This window comes from Poecile atricapillus, chromosome 1, assembly GCF_030490865.1.
Source record: "Poecile atricapillus isolate bPoeAtr1 chromosome 1, bPoeAtr1.hap1, whole genome shotgun sequence".
Lineage (NCBI taxonomy): Eukaryota > Metazoa > Chordata > Aves > Passeriformes > Paridae > Poecile > Poecile atricapillus.
The window spans coordinates 161,214,314-161,227,165 of NC_081249.1; the positions used below are offsets into that span (position 1 = coordinate 161,214,314).

The 12,852-nt window shown below is 36.3% G+C and overlaps 1 protein-coding gene across 1 annotated transcript in view; it reads left to right on the top strand.

Annotated features, from left to right (window-relative positions):
* TSHR (thyroid stimulating hormone receptor) overlaps positions 1-12,852 on the top strand; it is a 46,252-nt gene that overhangs the window by 19,220 nt on the left and 14,180 nt on the right. The window contains exons 4-7 of the mRNA XM_058829954.1: positions 3,010-3,084; positions 4,232-4,306; positions 7,040-7,117; positions 8,128-8,196. Of these exons, the coding sequence (XP_058685937.1) occupies positions 3,010-3,084; positions 4,232-4,306; positions 7,040-7,117; positions 8,128-8,196 (297 nt within the window). The remainder of the gene's footprint in view (positions 1-3,009; positions 3,085-4,231; positions 4,307-7,039; positions 7,118-8,127; positions 8,197-12,852) is intronic.

A 12,852-nucleotide genomic window follows, 5' to 3' on the forward strand; every position in this document is an offset into this window, starting at 1 on the left:
ACTAGCTTATTAGGCATTTTAAGTATATTCTTTGGCATTATCTGTATTTTAGGCAGCTTTTCAAAGAACTGTAACTTTTTAAGTTCACAAGTTTCAGTATTGTCAACTCACTAACTCATAGAAGATAAATGACAAAAGTTCAAACCCTGATTAATGAATTTACTGATAATCAACTTGCTCTTCTATATTTATGGACCTTTTGGGATTAATCTTTACACTACAGCAGTCTTTTGATTGCAGTTTGAAAATTAGGATCATATAACATTTATGCATCTTTGAGTGTATTACTCATGACTGATTACTGTAAAAGAAATTGTGAAATGCAGTTTGTCCTGTTAATTGATGAGATCAGAACTATTCAAATATCTTTCCTCCTTACGGGCTTAACTTCATAGGCTCCAATATCAATGGAGCAATAGATATCCTTCAAATCTGTGATTTTAGGGAGGAATTCCTTCCAGTACTCTAAGACTAAGGATGTTTGAGTATTTAAAACAAGGGCAGCAGCACAGTTCATGAATGGAAATGAATCTGAAGATCTGTGGGGAGGAAAGGATTAGAAAAGAGAAGAAGAGATAAAAAAAATTTGATTAGAATTGTTTTCATTTGTTCTTTGCTGTTTGTTTGTTGTTTGTTTTTGGTTTTGGTTGGTTTTTGTCTACTAAAGAAGTGAAATTTTCTCACAAGATAACACAAAATTTTGGAAGATTAAAAACATTCTTCTTATAGGTCTGGGGCCTCTTTATAAGCAGGAAAAGGAGATAAGAAGTGAGGAGATTGTAAAACACAGCCTGGTAAAGGTTTGCAGATATTCCAGCCCCTCTTTGATATGTAAGGCAGGACTCAGGCCTCACTGTGTTTTGCCCGTGCTAATACGAGCCTAGCAGTCTATGTCTCTACTTGTTTTATTTTAATTCTCCAGCCAGAAAGATGATGGAATAAATCTACTCTTTGCGCTTCAGCTTTGTGTAATGGTCATTTTGGTGTTACCTACATTTATCCACAGCACACAAGATCTTTCTCTTTTTCACCCAGATAAAATGAGAGACCACATATTCAGGCCAGTCAAATGCAGGAGGCATTTGACTGGACTAGAAGTAGGAAAAATTGGATTCCCATCCTCATTTTTTCTTAAGCATAGCAATCACTTTTGTTAAATCACCTTTTATTTTTATACTTCTCTCATCTGTTTTGACTAGACACTTCTAAGCCTGGCTGTCTGCTTCACAATGGCCCTTTTCTTCCTTTTGGGCTTTAAGATACCTCTGTAATACAAAGTGTAGGATGAAATACAAGTATAAATACAGTATATATTAAAACATACTTCTTTTTTAATCCAAACATTACCAGTTCAAGAAAATTGAACAGCAGGGATATAAACCTTTTCCCAATGTTTAGTTGAATCATATTGATTCCCTCACTCACATTATTTAAGATTTTCTCTCATTACTGTACCATCTCATCTGTCTGTTTAAAATATTTTATTCCCAGATTAATTAGTTTTTCATTTGCCTTTTTTAATCAGCAAATGTCCTCTTATGGCCCAATTACTTAATAAATCAAAATTGTATATTACATTATTTTGTTCTTTTCATTTTAGTACCATCTGCTGATTTTGAATTCTTATTTCCAGTACCCTCATCCAAACAATTTACGCAGAATGCTATGAATAGCAACAAAAAAAGCCCTGATGATTCTTTGATACTCCAATGCACTATCCATTTCCAGGCTAAAGGCTCAACTGAAGACTCTTTCCCTGGAATATGCTTGGTTCACAGAGGAGTATCAGGCCAGGAAGCTCACAAGTCCAACATTTTGAAAACAGTCAGTGATGGAAAAAACATGTTAGTTAATTTTTATGAAGCAAATTCCACTGCTGGGAATGTGATAGCTACATAACTAATAAAATTATTGGAGAGAAGCAAGAAACTGACACTGAGAGGATTTCTTTTAAATACAGAAATACAACTACTGTTCAAAGTAGCTAACAGATGTGAAGAATAGTTGAATGCAGCACTACAGTAGCAGTACTAAAGCAATTAATTACATCAGTTTAACATGCAAGTAAAAGGTAAATCCTCATTTCCCTGCAGTGTTTTAGCAAACAGAGTGAAACCTGATGACTTGAAAGGTGAAGCAGAACTGTTTTGTCAGTACAACAATATAGGGAGAGGTTGAAGTCTTTGTACCAGTGTCTACATAGGGATTTATCAACTGTGTCTTTTCCTACTTCCATTTCTTAGACAACTTATCTGGGTTGATTTTATTGAAACAATCTACTAAAACAATTCTAGAGGCAGAGGTAGTCTTAAATCCCAGTTTTCTGATTCTTATATAAGTTACTTGGCACAGTAAGGCCATGGTAAGTGAAATACTACTGGTTTCTGCTCATTTTGTCTCTGTCCAGTAGCAGCACTTTGACTAACTTAAGGCTGGAACATACCCACATAACCTGCACCACCATGCCATCAAAAACTGTCATCTTTATCAAATTTCTCTGTATAAGAAGCTAGAAGTGTTTTCTTCAGACCCATTGCTCCACTGCTAGCATGAGGAGGAAGCCTGGCACCTTTCTTTCTATATCGTCTCTATTTTAAGAAAGGCTGAGAGCTGTTTCAGCAGTGTTATGAGACCAGTGTCCAGAGCTGATTTAAGGTAAAGAAATAGAAGCAAACCTGCAAAACCATCCATATCCTTCTGGAAACAGTAAAGAGTCCAAGAAATTAAAATTGCACGTGATGGGGGAGAGCTTTTTTAATAAAAGATGAAAATTGGTAGGTTGCTGAATCTACCTCAATACTGAGAATTTCTTCTTACCCCCTTGCTTCAACAGGCCAGTCCCCATGAATGATTGCATCATTGTAACATTGCTCTGGTCTTGAGCTAGTGCTGGCCAGTACAAAAATCTTGCTGCAGGAATTAGATCCCTGAAATTTCGTTTTAACATTGCTGATTTCTGTTGTGATAAGTCATTAAATATTAATTATCAATATTCCTCCCTTTTTACAGTGAAATTCGAAATCTTAGAAACTTGGATTACATAGATCCAGATGCCTTTAAGAACCTCCCACTTTTGAAATACCTGTAAGTATTTAGAACCTGTAACAAACTGATACTTAAATCTCAGAGATGACTGTTTACATTACAGCAGTTGTGTTAGTTTGCAATTGATTTTGGAACTGATTGCTGTGTTTTCCTCTGTTGCTTTATTCTAATGACAGAAAGCCAGCAAGGGTAGGGGTTGGAACTCCTACTACTTTTGTGAGAAAGGAAAATATCTTCACGAATTCATCCATAGTTTTCCCATTTCTCTCATCCATTAAATATCTAGAATACACTAATATTCCTTCCTTGGCAAAATTCCACCGCTAGCTCTTTTCTTATGATAAGTGCTGTCTTACTCTGTTTTTGTAGGAAATAGTGGGAAGAAGGGACACAACAGATATATACATATCATTAGTATTTACTAGACAATTACAGAGGGGTTTAAAGCATACCTGTTAGCAAAATGTGAAAAGCCCATAGACGCCTGATTTCATATGACTTCTATGGCAGTAAGAAATTCTGAAAATTTCCCATGATTTTCCAATGAAACTTCTGTGATTTTGAGTAATATTTGAAAGAAAGGCCTCTGTATGTGTGTGTGTGGTGGGGGCAGTGGCAAGGAGGAAATATTTGTCCAGGTTTTTCCTATAGATGTGAAAGCAATAAAAAAAAAAAAAATTCATTTCAGGAGAATAGTTTTAAAAAATGAGAACTACAATTATTTTCACTCTACAGGAGTTCATAAAGAAGGGGTTTTAAGCATTTCACATTTTAAGACAGTTTCCTTTTTTAGAGCTATATGAACAGCTCTTAGTCTCAATGAAAGACAGAGGCTTCGGGGATTCAGACTATTAACTATTAAGCAGCCTTAATTTCTTAAGTTAAAATAAACCAGAGTTTTAATTATTTTCTTCCTATTAACCTCACAAGATGCTTCCCTCTGCAGATCTCCCTGGCTGTCTTATTAGTCTGTGTTCTCATTTTTTAGATTCTGTAATTTATCATTAGTCTGGTATTTTTAATTTTTTATATTGTTCTTGCATCCTTCTGTTTTGGACACTTGATTATAAATGAATTGACTGAAATAGAGAGGATGCAATAACCATCCTGCCCTGTTGAACTTTAAATACATTGTTCATTGTTGTTCAGTGATGTAGTAAATCTTTCTGTTTCTACTTTCTTGCAGTGGTATTTTTAATACTGGACTCAAAGTATTTCCAGCCCTTAACAAAATCTATTCATTTGATGTGAATTTTTTGCTGTAAGTATCTCTCCTCACAGCTGGTTAGAATATTGCCATCCTCAGACCACATGAAAACGTATAATGAAGGTTTCTGGTTTTGAGAAAAATATCATTTAAGTCTGACAAAGCAGTTTTCCTTAAGCAATATTTCAGTGATCATTAGCACCAAATTTAGAAAATGCCACATCACCTAGCACTATACTTTTGACATGAATTAGAGACATGGACACAGAGCACATTCATGATACACAACTTCTACAGGCCCTTTGTTTTTATTTTGTTCTTAGTTTTGCAATGTCTCTGCAATCCCTGAATTAACATGAAGTCAGAATAGTGTGACACACAGGACCTGAGCTGGCATACATTCCACTAACATCAAGTCATCTACCAAAATTCTAACAAATTTGTGCTGGGATGGTGAAGCAAACTGCAGGACAATTTCTTGAAGAAAGAGAATGGGAATGTTAATGGAGACAAGGAGGTCTCCCACTATTATCCTTGAAGATATTTCAGAAACAAAGAGTTCTGCTTTGAGCTCTAAAATAAGCAGGAGTTTCTTGGCATTTTAGAAGCACAGGCAACATTCACCTGTGTTAATCTAAGTTAGAATTTTGTACTGTAATCAAGCTGAGGAGGAGGAGAAGTAACTCAGATAAAGACTTGCAGGCTGACACAAGGCCACTTCTTGGTCCCAGAGAGGAGTTAGAAATCTTATATTGTAGCAGTTTTCAGCTGGAAGAGGCTTGAATGCTGGATGGGCTATGCAAAAGGCAATTAAAAATGAGAAGTGTTATGTTAGAAGGTGATTTGCAAAGATGTGATAGATGATCAGGAGTTGTTTCAGTGCTGTGTTTTTGGTCAGGAAGTGTCCATTCCCACTGCATTCATGGTCTGCTCCTGGCAAGATGAACCTCAGAGCAATAGATAAATGCTGCTTGTTCTGCTAAGAAGTGTAGACCTGTAGGAAGCAATGACATCTTCCCTTCCAGGGATCTTCTGAGATCAGAGATAAGCTTTGTTCTAACACACATTCACCTTGGCTGTAGGCCCCCCATATTGAAACCTATGTCAGTCAGAGCTCTGAGTGAGATGTAACTACATCTTAAAAGCTATTAGGGAGCTTCTCAAAAGACCAGAAGGGCTTCAGCTTAGATTGAAAACTCTGCTAGATCGACTTATACATAGTAGAGAGGACCAGGAATTGAACAGGCTAGATGAAACAAAGCAGTTTATACAACCATCTGTGTTTTTACATCCAACTAACTCAGTGCCTTTCTAAGTGGCAGAAAGCCAAATATTGTTTTACTTCTGCCTTGATTTTTTTTTTGATAGTGATAAATAACAAAAAATAAATATAGGTTTTATATGCTGCACAGAGTTTTTAAAGAATAGACCTGTACTTTCAAGGAAGATAGTTCTATGAAATGTGAATATATTCTATATATTTCTAAATATTGCTATTCAGTGAAAGACTTTATGTTTCTTCCATCAAGAAAAAAAATGCTCTTGAAAAATAATAGGTTTCTAAATATTGAATAAGGTATAGCTGAGAGAAATCCACTCATTATATCACTATTTGCCTTTGAGGTCAAGCAACTTAAAAGTAAACATTTACTTAGAAAAAATGAACCGATCTGCAAAATGTCAAACCCAAATAACTTGTGGTGGAAACCACCTATCAGTGAAAATTACTTAGAATGAAAATGGTTATAGTACTGCTCAGTGTTAGCACATATATATACACAAATGGAGCACAGAAAAGGAATGAAGTTATTTCTGGCATCTGGGTAATTGTTAGGACTTCTCAGCCCATGGACTTTATGTGTGGGCCTTATTAGGCCATACCTAATCCACAAGCTGAAGAAAAAGAAAACTTTGCACAATATTTTAATTTCTGGTCTATAATGTTATTCAGGAAAAATCAGAAAAAGGGCAGTCAAAGACTTTGCTCTGCCCTTTGCTTCTCCCAGATTTTTCCTCTCTCCTTTCTCCAGTTTAGTAATAGTAAATCTCTTTAGTTTTCCTTTCTCCCTTTTGTTACAACAGAATTTTGGTCTGAAGATACATTGTACTTACTAAGATTGCAGAGTAGAAGTAAAAGTAAGTATTTAAGAAATGAGTAGTGAAATACTCCTTTGGACAAGAGGTGGGAAGAATCAGGAAGTTATTTCACTTACTAGTGAAAGAGATGTGCTAGATGCACTTCTGTAAAGTAAAACGTCTCTGTCCTGAATAAGGTATTATCTAATATCTGAATTTAGAGAGCAAAATTTCAGCTCTAAAGCCACTTGGGCTGTTCAACTGACACCACAGCTAATGCTAATTCACTCTGCTAATTCTCTGGTTCATGAGACCAGGGACCTGTCTGTGCAATTAGCCTATAATCACACAGGCTGGCACACCTCACCAGAGCTACAAAACCCATTTACCTCACCAGCTGTCTTCCTGGATGCTGGAATATGCTCAATTCTTCCTTCTACATGTATCTTCTGGCCTTAGATATAACTAAATGGGTTATTATTTTAAAGTTATTTATTCAAATAAATAAATTAAAATTTATAATATAATAAATATGGCAATGTTATTTATTTTATAATCTATTAATATTAAAATACATTAAAAATAATTTATTTAAATAATTATGTCTTAAACTTCTATTTATTATCAAGGCAGAGAACAATTAATAACAAAGCTGTTCTCCAGACGCTCTGTTGGGCAGATGCTTGATTGTGATGTTTTGTCTCTTTTCAGTGAAATTGCAGACAATCCTTATATGACTTCAGTGCCTGCAAATGCTTTCCATGGGCTTTGTAATGAATCTCTCACCCTGTAAGTTCTTCCAGTTTAAGTCACAAGGCAATTACCTCTCTGGTAATGCATATAGCAAAATATTTAAAAATAAAATTATTCCCATCTTACTCTCTAGTAGTTTGCAATGGAGAAAGACCACAGACAGAATGTATATTCTAGTTTGCATAAATTCTGTACTTTGACAGCTATTTCAATCAGTCCTGCTCTTTTCTTTAAACTGGCTTGACTGAAGTGGTTTTGTTTTCCTATGACCCTAGTGCCAGTGAATGGTTATATTTGAAAAAAAAATCAAAGGAGAAAGTCTGCCAAGTTCTCCCCCTTTAAAGCTACAGCAGGGTTATAACCGTGTCTAACTTTTTTTGCTCCCTGAGTGGTACATACCACGGAAACTAATGGATGGCAAACATCAGAAGAGTCATATTTGAAAGAAAATTGTTAAATAAAGTTCAGTTATGCAAGTCAGTCAATGTGAGCCACAAAAAAGAAGGCTGATGGGAGTGAAATTACTGTAATGAGTTATGACCTGAACTGGGAGGAAGAGCATTAGAATGCGAACAGATGAATTCTAAAGAAATTCTAGAAAAAAGTTATTTTGCTCTAAGGGAGTAAAAAATTTAATTCTAAAAATATAAGGCATGCCTGATAGTAGAATCAGACCTTTTTAGCTAGTTGTTACTTCCTTTAGCCTTCCTTAATCAGTCCCAGCAGAATTTTGTTTCCTTGCTTTTATTTAAGTGTGGGAAAATTATAGCAAAGTGGTTTAGTCTATCATTGCTGTAAGAAGAGGTAGAAGATTGCATGCCTGTCACGTGGTATCCTCGATGAGGTGCACTCAAGAACACTTCTGGCATTTGTTTGACCTTGCACAGTAACTACTGCTTCTTCAAGAGATTAAAATTAATCCAACCATAACCATAACCCAACAACATAAATGTGCTGTTGCAAAGAAAAATGATGCATAAGATGTTAGGTATTCATGTATTGAAGCAGCCCAAAATACACTGATGTAATTTCTTTTTTGCTTGCAGTAAACTCTACAATAATGGTTTTACCCGTATTCAAGGCCATGCTTTTAATGGGACAAATCTGGATGCTATGTAAGTAGCAGGTAATTCTCTTCTTTCAGAAGAAAAAACCCAAGCTTTTCTGTTTACTTGAGTTCTGAAAAAGGTATCTTATTTTAATTACTTTTGAGGAGCAAAGAGAGGATGTTAATTTCAGCCAGCAATAACAATATCATTGCTTAATGTCTTTTGCAGTGTGCTTTCATTTAGTACGTATACTTATAGTTCAGAAATAAAATCATGACCAGTAATTCCACCGTGAGTTTTGTTCTGGTTTGAAGCTACAGTAAAACTTTTATAAGACAATTTGGAAGATAATTATGCTTTTTTTTTTTAACCAGAGTGTTTATTTTAGTAAGTATAGCACTGATAATGGTAGCAGTACTTTTGCAGGTGTCTCTTGCAAAAAAGAGAGTGGTGTAAGATGCTGGTAGCAACTCAGAGGAACCAGCCACTTACACTGGAAATGAGATGCACATCTCAAAAGCGTGAATCAACCATTTCATATTTCCCTGCAACTTCTTATTGTATTTTCTGAAAAAATAATATTTAGTGAGTGAATATCATTTTTGCATCATACCCAAAACCATCTGCCTCAATCATTAAGAGAGAATAAATCTCAATTCTAGTGACTCCATTCACATTGGCAAAGCTTACTCTTGTCCTACAGAGGCTTGACCAAAGAGTCTGTCACTGTCATGAGTAAAGGGATTTCTTCATTGTAGGCTCTTAAATTAACTAGAGAGACATGAAGATAGATATAATTATTTTTAGTACTTTATTTTAAATTAGGCTTAAATTCTATAAAAATTCTATAAGAGCATCCTTCACATGGTCCTAATCTTTCCAAACTGCCTATTTTAGCTTAGCAGCTAGCTAGACGTCTTGAAGTCTGAAAGGTCTGAGTTAAACCAAAGATCTGGAATAGATCTGATTTCATTCACACTAGTTCAGTTACTTTAAACTTTCACATGAAAAAGGAAGTTTTCCATGATGACACAGTGTTTGTACTAGTGCCCACAGAAATCACAAGATGTAAAATATGGCAAAATAAAGCCAGTGCCTTGACTGAATCCCTCTAAGTGGCATGCAGCAATACTCAGAAACTTTCCAAGCCTTATCCAATATATGAACTGTGTTGGCTCTTCCATTTCTTACATTATGACAAAACACAGGTTGGATACTATTTTGTAGCAATTTTTTAAAAATGTTTCTCTCATATGCAGGTATGCACTACGCAGGTGCTATTACTTCTGTCATCTTTGGAATGCTCATTATTATTAAATAATCAAATGAAAATCTAGTTTTAGAAGATATGGATTCCTAAACATCTGCTTTATTGAACTGGGAAGTAGAGAAGCAGACAGCACATACTAGTCTCTGTTGATACTGTTTGCTTATTTTTAGGAAAAAAAAAAAAGTAATTAGTATCCTTTAGAGATAATGTAAGTATTTTTTAAGGCCAAGAGTAGAGGGCTTTACAGAGAGACCTGGACAGACTTGAGAGCCAGGCAATCACCATCTATATTAAATTTAACAAGAACAATTGCTGGATTCTCCATCTGGCATGGTGTAATCCTGGTTATACATACAAAGTGGGAGGCTGGAGAGCAGCCCCACAGTAGATCTTGGTGTCCTGGTTGATGGCAAGTTGAGCACACTTGGAGCGTGCCAACACACACAGGAGTGCCAGCCGTGTCCTGGGGTGTATCAGGCACAGCATGGCCAGCTGGGCAAGGGAGGGATTGTCCTCTGCTGCTCTGCACTGGGACAGCCTCAGCTCAAGTGCTGGGGGAAGTTTTGGCTGTCCCAATATGAGCAGGATATCAAACCCTTAAGTGTGTCCAAAGGAGAGCAGTCTAGATGTTGAAAGGCCTTGAGGGCAAGACCTATGACTTGGTGGCTGTGGTCTTGCTTGTGGCTGTGGTAACTTGGCTTGTTCAGCCTGGAGAAGGGGAGCATGAGGGGATGATCTTGTGGCAGCCCACAGCTTCCTCAAGGGGGGCAGTGGAGGGGCACGTGCTGATCTCTCCCTGGTGACCAGCAATAGGACACAGGAGAGCAGAAGGAACCTGCATCACGGGAAGTTCAGTTGGACATTAGATGAAGGTCCTTCACCAAGAGGGCAGTCAGTCATGGAACAGGCTCCCCAGGGGAGGGGCCACAGCACCAATACTTTCAGAGTTCAAACTGTGTCTGGATGATGGCCATAGTCATGACTTTGTTTTTTGTCATCCTACAGGGGCTAGAGAGTTGGATCCTGTGAGGCTTATGGGTCCCTTCCAACTCATGTTCTGTGATTTATGATCCTAAATGAATCCTACCAGAGACTGGCTATGATGCACTAGTCAATGAAATTTAAAAAGAAAAAACAACCAACCAACCAACCAACCAACACAATAACTAAAACTAGATTTATGTTCATGGGTTTATCTACCAGCAGAAAAAATGGTTTATTACAACAAACACTTTTCTCCTAATTAAACCATATGACATTTATGTGGAGGAGAGCACTACTCTAGATGTACAAGGCAAACTAAGGAGCTGAACATGAGTGGTAAAGCCTTTATCTGTTTGATAAACTACACTGAAATATCTAAACTAATTTTCTGAAGTAGTTTGGTTACCATATGACAGGATAAAGTATAATTTTGCTAAGTGCAAGCTTGGAGATTTGCTGTTTCTAGAGTAGCATTAAGTTAATGTAAGAGGCAAGTATTTCATTTTCTCTATTCTGACATTTCTGATTTGAACTCCTGTTTATCTACCACTGTATAGTCAAGGAAATACCTGTTTTTCTCTGGGTCTGATCCAAGAGCATTTGAATTTAACAAAAAGAGAAGCAAAAATAAACTAACAGAAAAAAGGTGAGGGAAATTTGAATGTGTTTTGAATGATTATCTCAAGGACAAAAATAAGTAACTAAGCAAAATAATCAAAAACAATAATAAATTTTTGGCAAATTATTCAAAGACTTCATGTTCCATCCATGTATCAGAAGACATTTTGGGAATCTTGGGGGCTTTCTTCTACTATGCATTATGCCTTTCTACCACCCTTGCAGTATTAAAATGCCTACGTAATCAAAGGGGGCCAAAAAAATTAATGCAGGTATAGGTGAAAAACCATGGATAAAGGGTTTCCATTATCATACTGAATAATAGCACTACCTAGTTGATCTTGTAATCCAACAAGGATCGGTGTTTAACAGCAAACCACAGTATTGCTGTGTAAGTTTCATAACAGCAGGGAAGTAGGAACCAGGAACTAAGGGCTGAATGACACTTTTACTGAAAAGCATTCATCTGACACTTGAATCCTTCATCTTAACCCATCATTAAAGTCCATAAACTGCAAAGTAGTGCTGCTGCACCAGTGTTTATTTCTGTAAGGTAACTGGTGAGGAAAGAAGAGTTTTTTAAAAGATATTTTCAGTGAATGGCAAAATGTATTTCTGATGAGCTTTCACAGAACTATCTAAATTACTGAAGTGGAAAGTGTGTGATCTCAAAATCTAATCACAAAAATAAACTCCAAAAGAATGTATTTACTTTAGTATACACTTTCAGGGTTCACTTATAATGCTTGGCATAGCTCAGAGTTAAGATAAACAATTGTGTGAAAAAATTGTTATGATGAATTTTTAGTACTGCTCACTTACCAATGCATCTTTTTGGCTTGTTCTCCCTTTCTTTAACCTTCATTTCATAATCCAGCTGGATGGATATGTTTTACATAACACTTGAAATGTCCTGTTAGTGTTTCGTGCCCTCAGAAGGTCCTGCTCGGAATCCTGCAATCATGGTGTTTTCTGGTGCAGTTGACGCTTAATGCAATATTCTTCCCACTTATCCTGGACCCTGACTCCGTAGAGACTGTTAGACAAAAGTATAAGTGATTTACTGCTCTGATTGGATTGAAAAACATGAATAAAAGGGCCTTCATTTACTTACAGCACTACAAAAACATCAGCATCTGCTACTCCAGAGTCCATATTTACTACTACAGATTTCCTGCAGTTTGCACTGTGGTATTCATGTATATCTGATTGCCATCCACCAGATCTCAAAAATTACTATTATTCTAGTGTCCTCACTGAGGCTAGATATTATACATCGACTATGTGATTTTTAAAACTTCTAATATTTGTTTAGACATGTTGATACCACTGTTGCGGTTTTCTCTTCTGCAGGGAATTTAAATGACATTCTGTGTCATTTAGCTATCAGTAACAACAGGATTAATGGCTCTTTCAGAAGGAACTGACTCTGCATAAGCTTTCTTTGTCAAATTAGTTTTACCAAAGCCTTATTCCTTCCATTTAAAAGCAGTACCTATGAAAATAAAAGGGCTTAAACAACTGAAACCAATTAGCATCAGGAAATTGTACATTCTGATGGGTCTGACTCACTGATGTGAAATCTGGCAGCTAACACCGCAGCCCCTCCTTAGTAACACATGGTTCTGTACTTCCCAAAGCCTCTAGCTGTTTCTATTTGTAACTTTGAAGATTTTTTTATCAGGCATATCAGCTATTATATATCAGGTTTATTAGTCACTCAAACATCAGGGGAAAATATTTCAAAATTGGACAAGCAATTAACTGGTTGTATAATAGTGTCTAGTTACAGTTAAAGCAGACAGGTTTTATTAGCTTAAGCAGGTTTTTGTGTCCTTCAGCACTACAAC